Raw genomic sequence first — 9,066 nt, 5'->3', positions numbered from 1 at the left:
AATGAGACTATGGACCAATGGCTACAAAGAATGGTCGACAAAAGTACCATATTTTCACCTGACAACACCAGGGACTCCATGTGCTTGGCACGGAGTATATTTGTGGCCAAGTCTAGAAAGGGTCTTCACAGGTCCTCGTTCCTACGGCTGAAGAAGCCTGAGTCAGGGGAACAGGAAAAGGGGGCTAAGGCTTTGTGTGACCAAGCGCACATTCGTCATGACCAGGCCTGTGGTCTAGATGAAATCAGAAGGATGCAGGATATACTGCCTGATTATCGACTCTGTGTTTTAACCGACAAGCATGGTAAAGAGTGCATATTCAAGGGGCCGTATAATGCAACGCGTCAGAACCTGTATCTCCTCCTGCACAAAGAACACTTTTCGGCCATACTCTATCCCTGCCAGGCATTCGAATATCAGTTAGAATGCCAAAAATGCGTAGTTTTCTACAACAACCAGGCAGATCATCGTTGTGAGGGTTCGTGCTGGCGCTGTTTTGCACCCACGGTCCACGATGACCCCACTGTCCCCCTTGTACGATGTCCAGACTGTCGGCATCAGTTCTCAGGTGACGAATGTTTGAGACTTCATAAAACAGTGAAGTTAAGAAACTCTAATAACACTAAATGTCAAGTCTTCCGGTTTTGCACCAATTGCAACAAAAGCTATAACGTTTTAAAATCGGCAAAACACGTCTGTAATTTTGTGTACTGTAAAAATTGTAAAGAAAATGTCAAGGAGAATCACCTTTGCTACATGACTGGATGGACTGAGCCAGAGAAAAAGAAAAAGTGGAACTACGTAACGGTGTTCTATGACATTGAGACAACTCAATGTGATCCTGTCGAGGGAAAACAGGACACTTTCGAACACAAACCAAACCTGCTTGTCTCCCAAGCAGTGTGTGATGATTGCGTCAATGTGCCAGGAAACGATCATTTTTGCACGGTGTGTAAATCCAGGCAGCATGTGTTCCACAACTTGGATGACCCTGACGCTAATGTTATGGGCTTGTTTCTGGACTATCTCCAATCTTTTGGACCAAAGACGAACATCTTGTTAGTGGCACACAATGCAAAGGCTTTCGACGCCATTTTCGTTCTCCAGGAGTTAGTGAAAAGGGAATTAAAACCAGATCTTATCCTGAACGGTGCTAAAATCCTGTGCATGAAAATCGGCAACTGGAAATTTATTGATTCTCTAATGTTTCTTCCAATGCCCCTTAGCTGTATGCCAAAGTCATTTGGGTTTTCCGAACTGAAGAAAGGCTACTGGCCCTTTTTAGCTAATAAGCGAGAGTATTACAATTATGAAGGACCCCTTCTTGACAAAGATCTTTACTGTGTGTCAGGCATGAAGTCAAAGGCTGCCAACGACTTTCATACGTGGTACGATGCCCAGGTAAATGGAAAGTACATCTTCAACTTCCGAAGGGAGTTAATTGAATATTGTATATCTGACGTGACGATTCTGCGTCAGTCATGCCAAGCTTTTCGAAAGGTTTTTCATGAAGTTGCTGGCTTTGACCCGATGCTTCACTGTATTACCCTGAGCAGTGCATGCATGGCGGCCTTTCGCCGGAATTTTTTGACTGCCAACATGATTGGCCTTGTGCCCCCAGGAGGCTACCATGGCAGAGGCAAGCAAAGCCACATTGCTTTAAAGTGGCTTGACTTTGAGGCCCACAAACTCGGCAAGGTCATAAAGACTATCTACACTGACCGTGAGGTCCGTGTGATGGGAAGGGCAGTAGATGGTTACATAGAGATCCCACAAACAGATGGCAGTACTGAGCGCCGCATTTATCAATTTCACGGGTGCTATTGGCACCAGTGCCCTGAACACTTTCCAGCAAACGAAGACGACATGGAAAACAAATACCAAAAAACTCAACAGATCACGGCTATGTTTCGCAAACAGGGCTATGTTGTGATAGAGAAGTGGGAATGTCAGTTTAAATTGGACCTTGCCAATGACCCCGAAGTCAAGAATTTCTTTGAGAACCATCCAACCACACGCACCCCACCTTTGCACCTCCGAGACGGCCTGTCGGGTGGACGCACTAGTGCTCTTAAATGGTACTATCAAGCCAAACCAGGGGAGAAAATAAAATTAGTGGATGTGATTTCAGAATACCCCAATGCCAATCTTCGGGCTGAGTATCCAGTAGGCCACCCTGAAATCCATCTTGAAGGATCTCCTGAGATGCCACCCCCAGATTTCTGGAATGGCATGATAAAATGCACTGTGTTACCCCCCAAAGACCTTTACCTACCGGTTCTCCCATTCAAATGTAATGGAAAACTCCTTTTTCCACTTTGTCGCACATGCGCTGAGAACGAGTGCACAGAAATTTGTCAACACGCACCCCCTGAGAGACAGATGATGGGTTCTTGGTGTGCACCAGAGCTTCTCTACGCTCTCAAGGAGAAGAACTACCGGCTTCTTGCCACCCACGAAGTATACCAGTACCCTGCCACATCTCAGTACGATCCTGAGACACGACAGGATGGGCTGCTTTCTGCGTATGTCAGGTGCTTTATGGCCCTGAAGATACAGGCAAGTGGTTGGCCTGTCGACTGTGACACTGATGAGCTAAAAGCCAAGTTTGTAGAAGATACTCTCAAACATGACGGGGTGGTCATTGATCCCGCAAAAATGATTAAGAACCCCGCTCTGCGCACTTTGGCCAAACTAATGTGCAACAGTTTTTGGGGGAAGTTCGGAGAAAAAACGCTTCGACCCAAGACAGAGCTGATCAAGGAACATGAAGCATTGCTTGAGCTGATATCAGACCCTCGAAAAACCGTGACTGCCCTTCTCCCTCTTAGCGAGACCTTACTGCAGGTCACATGGCAGCCAGTAGAGGATTCAGAGGAATCCCTACCCACATCCTCCCTGATACACGCTGCCTTTACGACATGTCATGGTCGTCTTCAACTATACAAATACTTGGATGAGGTAAAGGACCGCGCACTTTACCACGATACTGACAGTGTGGCGTACATCAGTCGGCCTGGCCAGCTAGAACTTCGCCTTGGAACCCACTTGGGTGATCTAACAGACCAAATAGAGGAAGATTATGGTCCAAATTCGTACATCACCGAGTTCGTTGCTGGCGGTCCCAAAAATTATGCGTACAAGGTCGCTGTAGGTGGGGATACAAACAACATAAAAGTTTGCATAAAAGTCCGGGGAATTTCTATTAACAAGTCCTGTGACTCACTGGTTACTTTTGAGAGGCTTAAGTCAATGGTAATGGGGGAAAGAGACAAAACAACTGTCCCCATTCCCCTCCAGATCACCCGACTGCCTACTTGGAAGGTGGTCACGCGCCCAACGACCAAAAATTGGCAGGCCAAAAACACGAAGAGGCGGCGGGTTGACATGGCTAACACAGTCCCTCACGGTTTTAATGCCTGGTCTGAAGCCGATGAGGAGGATCAAGGACTCCTCGAAGTCATGGGCTTCATGGCAACTGATTAAGTCGACATGAAATGAAGAAGAAGCAAGCTGCTTCTTTGCGCAAGGGAGGAGCAGGCTGGCCCTATAAAAGTAACCCACAGCTTAAGGTGTCTATCAGTCTTAACGATGGACCTCAGATTCCAACATCCTTGCACTGCCCTCGTGGTGGGTGGAACGGGAAGTGGAAAAACATTTTTCATGAAACGCCTCATTGAAAATAGAGACGAAATGTTCAATGTAAAATTTGAACAAATTATTTTCTATTACTCTGAGTGGCAGCCTCTTTATGACGAGCTAAAAGACAAGGTCGATTTCAGACAAGAACTTCCTGTCCTGGACGACCACCCAACTGGACAAGGGCCCAAGCTTATTGTGATTGACGATTTTATGGACGAGATTAAGTCTCACCACAAGGAAATCCTTAAGTTCTTCATTAAGGGTAGCCATCACAGAAACCTTAGTATTTATTTCTTAAGTCAGTGTCTTTTTCCTGATGGTCTAAGGCCAATAAGTCTCAATACACACTATATCGTGATTTTCAAAACAAGTCGAGACGTGGCACAGGTGCGCACATTCTGTATGCAGGTTGATCCTACTCATTTCCGAGCCCTACTAGAGGCTTATCACGACGCTACTCGGGCCGGCTTTACTTACCTGCTATTTGATTTCAAGCCCAATCAGAAAGACCATTTGCGCATGCGCACTCTGATTTTTCCCGGCGAGTCCACAGTCGTTTACATTCCCAAGGGAAAGTATAAAAGGGAGATGGATGCGTTGGTCTGAATCAGTCGTTGACAATGGCTCCTGCCGATAGGACACACAGTAAAGCTGTGCTTCAGGTCCTCCGTTCAGCTAAACCTAACCTACGTAAGGCTATTATAAATAGTTCTGACAAAGCGATCATCTACGCTATTTGTGAGATCTGTGATAACTTGCTGAGTGGTAACATTCCACTTACTGCAAGTCAGAAATCTAAACTTCACAGGTATCGTGCAACTATCAGAGAACTCGCAAAAAGGGGTAAAGGTCTAAGGGAAAAGAAAGAAAAGATTCAAAAAGGGGGCACATTTCTTCCTCTTTTGCTTTCCACGGTGGCATCTGTCCTCCCTAGTCTCTTTAAATGAATCATGTCAAGAAAATGATTCTTGTGCCGCACGAGAGTGTGGCCAGGATGAACGACCCTATGCCATCCACTGCTCAAATTCAAACGAGTTCACTTGACGCAGAAATGGATCTTATTATGAAACAAAAATACGCTAGTGACGATGAAAAATGGAAACATTACAATGATGCTCTACAGCGCTATCTCTTTTTTACAAAAGAACGACACAAACCACTCCAAATTTCAGTCGAGAATTTTACAGAGTCTCACGAAAATGAAGAGCTGGTTCGTCAACAACTTGAGGCAGCCCTCCCGAAATCATATAAAGCCTCTGCCCTTAGAATTTTTGATTATTTAAGCCAAGCTGACTCCAAAGTCACATGGGACTCCACGGGTACCGTATCTATAAACAAGCAAACGGTTCCTAACTCTAACATTATTGATCTTATATCAGACCTCACAAGAGCTCGTAAAAACTTTGAACCAGTAGGGGTTTCGCCTTTCATTAAAGCACTAGCTGCTATAAATATTCCTCTCGAACTCATACAGAACTCAAATAGAAGGGCCGATATTATTTCTGCTCGTACTCAGAGTGGGTCTGGTATTAGACCTGTTTTAAACAGTTCTTTCACAACATTTAAAAGGGTAAAAACACCTAAGGGCCAACCAAACAAAACACAAAAACAAGTGAAAAGAAATGCCTGGAAATCTTGGTAAAGTATACCACGATCCTGCCCACCCTGCCTCATATGGTACAGCATGGAAACTATGGAATGCTACAGGCGAGAAAAAAGAAAAAACAGTTCAGTTTTTGGAAGGGGAAGATGCATACACACTGCACAAGCCGGCAAGGCGTCGTTTCTCTCGTAATGTCACTTATGCAGATAATATTGATGACAGTTGGCAGACAGACTTGTCAGATTTCCAGTCCTTGAAGGACGATAACAGGGGTTTCACTTTTATTTTGTGTGTCATTGACACATTTTCAAAATTTGGCTGGGCCGTGCCTCTGAAAGATAAGTCTGCACAGTCCATCATTAATGGATTTGAAACTATTTTCAGAAGTACAACACGCAGACCGACTCGTCTTTTTTCTGACAAGGGAAAAGAATACATGAATAAGTCATTTCAAAAATTTCTTAAAGACAATTACATTACGTATATTCACACACATAATCCTGACATCAAATGTTCAGTGGTGGAGCGTTGGCAGCGCACCATCAAGTCCAAACTGTTTAAGCGATTCACTCACACTGGAAATTACAATTATGTCGATGGCCTTCTTGCAGATGTAGTAAAAGCCTACAACCACACTTACCATCGATCAATTAAAATGAGACCGATTGACGTGACGCCCGACCGTGTGTTAGAAGTATATAATAATTTGTACCATAAACTTAATCTCACTAATAAGAAAACGAAATTTAAAGTTGGCGATCATGTCCGAATCAGTCGAGAAAAACAAACGTTCGAGAAAGGGTATACGTGGAACTGGAGTGAGGAGATATTTAAAATCGTTCAGGTCATTCCTCATTCGCTGCCAGTGTACAGGCTGGAAGATCTCGATAAGGATCCGATTCAGGGCACGTTTTATGAGGCAGAACTTCAGAAGGTCACGAAGTCCGAGGCATTCAACATAGCATATATAGTGCGCTCAAAAGGGAAAAAGGGTAATCGTCAACACCTCGTCCACTGGAGAGGTTATCCTGAAAAAAGTCGCTCTTGGATTTTTGATTCAGATCTAGTATGATGGATTTCTACGCGTTTCTACCTAGTAACGCAAGTCCTGCTGTCTATCCAGACAATAAAACTTCACATTTTAAAACTGAGCTCTCTCAGCGCATGGAACTGCATGGAGAATGGCAGGCAGCCCTTATAGAACTTCACTACCCAAACACAATAGCCCAGGTCGTAGAGGGAGAGAATGAAATTACTGTCGTGACTGACAGTATCGTCGATACGGTAGCGGTCAAGCCTGGTTCTTATAGCTCTGTCACTGATTTTCTCATATGCTTGAGCGATGCACTACGAACCTTTGAGAACAATGAAGTCGGAAGCAAAACATACTTTAAGCTTCTCTCCGATCAGAGGATTACATTTTTCCCATTCCATATGGGTGAACAAACCAAAGTGCATTTTTCACCTCGCCTATCACTTCAACTAGGGCTAGAACACCCTGGTCCGTATGCTGCCGCTGAAAATTTTTTGGGAGTTAAACCGATTGACATAAGTCTAGGAGTCCCCGCTCAGATGTTTGTCTACATGGACATTTTATCAGATCAAATTATTGGCCACACACGAGCACCTCTGCTTCGCACGGTCCCCGTAGATATCAAGGCACAATACGGTAGCATGTCTGTCGTACACTTCGACCACCCTCTCTATTTCGATCTCCGCACGCGCTCATTCGACACAGTTGAGATCTATATAAGAGACCATGCAGGGCGCTATGTACCATTTGATTTCGGAACGTCAACCTTATTGGTTCACTTTAGGCAGCTCCCATCAACAAAATAAAAATGGTTGCGCACCAAAACCATATTTCTCAGTATTATCTGAAGCAGGCCGGTGGCGGTCAGTACTATATTGGCAGTACATATCAGAAAGGCCATGGTATTGGCTCGTGGCTCGGCGGGCTATTTCGTTCAGTTCTCCCTGTTCTAAAGAGCGGTGCAGTTGCCGTTGGCAGAGAGGCAGCCCGGGCAGGCAGTCACATCTTAGCCGATGTAGCTAGCGGGGATAATTTAAAAGAAAGCGCAATGCGACACGGAGGTGAAGCAGTTCAAAATCTTAAGCGGAGAGCGGCCAGCACTATGAGTGGGTCTGGGGCTATAAAAAGACGCGGGGTAGTGAGGAAGGTTCATTCTAACTCCAAACCGCGCCAGAAGAGGACCTCTCCTCCCGACTACTTTTCATAATGGCTTTCATGCACGCATCATCTGCTGAGGCTTTGCCCTCAGATCTAGACCTGTGGGTTGACAACGTCACTCAAACAGGCGAAGAGAAAAGTCAGGATCATGAATTTTATCCGACTTCTAGCAGCCTTGATACAGGCACTGTAGAAATTGAGGTGCCAGGCGTGGGTCACGTCTATCCCGACCCCGCTCTATTTCTCTTGTACACAAAAGAACAGATTGTAAACGGTGATGGATCACTCATTACGGCGGCCGATAACAGTGATGCAACATTAGTTAATTACGGTGCACACGCCCAATGGTCACAAATAGACGTCAGTCTTAATGGAACTGTCATTTCACAGTCCAGCATGACTTACCCCTATAGGGCTTACATTGAGGCGAAACTTAATTATGATAAAAGTGCGAGAAACACACATCTCCAGCAACGCCTATGGTACGAGGACACAGCAGGTCACTTTGACTCCTTGGATGGAGCGCAAAATTTGGGTCTCGCATGGCGTCGCTCTCGCACTGCAAACAGTAAGATCTTTGAAACACTGGGCCCACTTCACATCGACATTTCTAACTCTAATCGGCTCCTTCTCAATAACTGCACGCTGCGAATAAAACTGACAAGAAACCGTGATGCTTTCACGATCATGTCGACAAAAGGGACAGAGAAAATAAAACTTTTGGAAGTGAAACTTATTGTTCGCAAAGTCACTATCTCTCCCTCAGTTCTCTTGGGTCACGCACAGGCGCTCGAAAAGGCTCCAGCAAAATATCCCCTGAATCGTGTGGATATTAAAACGGTGACGATAACACAAGGGCTCCGCGACAAGACTATAGACAATCTCTTTATGAACCAATTGCCACAAAGAATCATCATATGTTTAGTTGACAATAAGGCTTTCAACGGAGATTATAAGCTTAATCCATTTAATTTCCAGCACTTTAATCTGAACTACCTACAACTTCAAGTTGACGGTACGCCTGTCCCGTCACAACCACTGACACCTGATTTCCCCGGAGAGCTGTATACACAGGCTTACAACACACTCTTTAGTGGTACGGGTATCCACTGGAAAGACGAGGGAAACAATATAAGTTGGAACGACTACGCAAAAGGCAACACTATTTTCGCTTTTGATCTCTCTCCTGATTTATCAGCGAGTAAGCCTCACTGGAACCTGCAGAGACACGGAACACTCCGACTTGATCTCCGTTTCGCAGCCCCACTTCCTAACCCCATTAATGTGATTTGTTACGCTGAGTTTGAGAATTTGCTACAGATTGATAGGAACAGAAACGTCATTATTGACTACAACGTCTAAATGGACGGACTCACTCTCGACACGCTTATGAGAAGAGATAAACATGTCTCTCCTCTGTTTGTCGGCGTGTTTGCAGCTGACACTCTGCCGCGCAGACTTAACAATTATCCTGCCCTACTCATTTGCAATACAGACCCAATTTCAAAACCAGGACAACACTGGATAGCTTTTTTCATTGATAAAAATGGCGTGGGTGAATACTGGGACTCCTATGGTTTTCCGCCACTTGTTGCGCACCACAAGAGATTTCTTAATAGACTCTGCAAAA

The 9,066-nt window shown here is 44.9% G+C and overlaps 1 protein-coding gene across 1 annotated transcript; it reads left to right on the top strand.

Annotated features, from left to right (window-relative positions):
• Window positions 1–7,484: 7,484 nt before the first annotated feature.
• On the top strand, window positions 7,485–8,798 carry LOC113215184 (uncharacterized protein F54H12.2-like). The gene has a single exon (XM_026434794.2). The coding sequence runs from the start codon at window positions 7,485–7,487 to the stop codon at window positions 8,796–8,798; it is 1,314 nt and encodes a 437-aa protein (XP_026290579.1).
• Window positions 8,799–9,066: the final 268 nt, after the last annotated feature.

The sequence above is a fragment of the Frankliniella occidentalis genome, unplaced genomic scaffold (assembly GCF_000697945.3).
Source record: "Frankliniella occidentalis isolate FOCC.00 unplaced genomic scaffold, Focc_3.1 Scaffold333, whole genome shotgun sequence".
Classification (NCBI taxonomy): domain Eukaryota; kingdom Metazoa; phylum Arthropoda; class Insecta; order Thysanoptera; family Thripidae; genus Frankliniella; species Frankliniella occidentalis.
Note: the sequence above shows the minus strand (reverse complement) of the source record. Positions and strands in the feature narration are given on the sequence as shown.

Excerpts from the sequence above, each read along its gene's own strand:
- LOC113215184 (XM_026434794.2), top strand. The coding sequence starts at position 7,485 with ATGGCTTTCATGCACGCATCATCTGCTGAGGCTTTGCCCTCAGATCTA.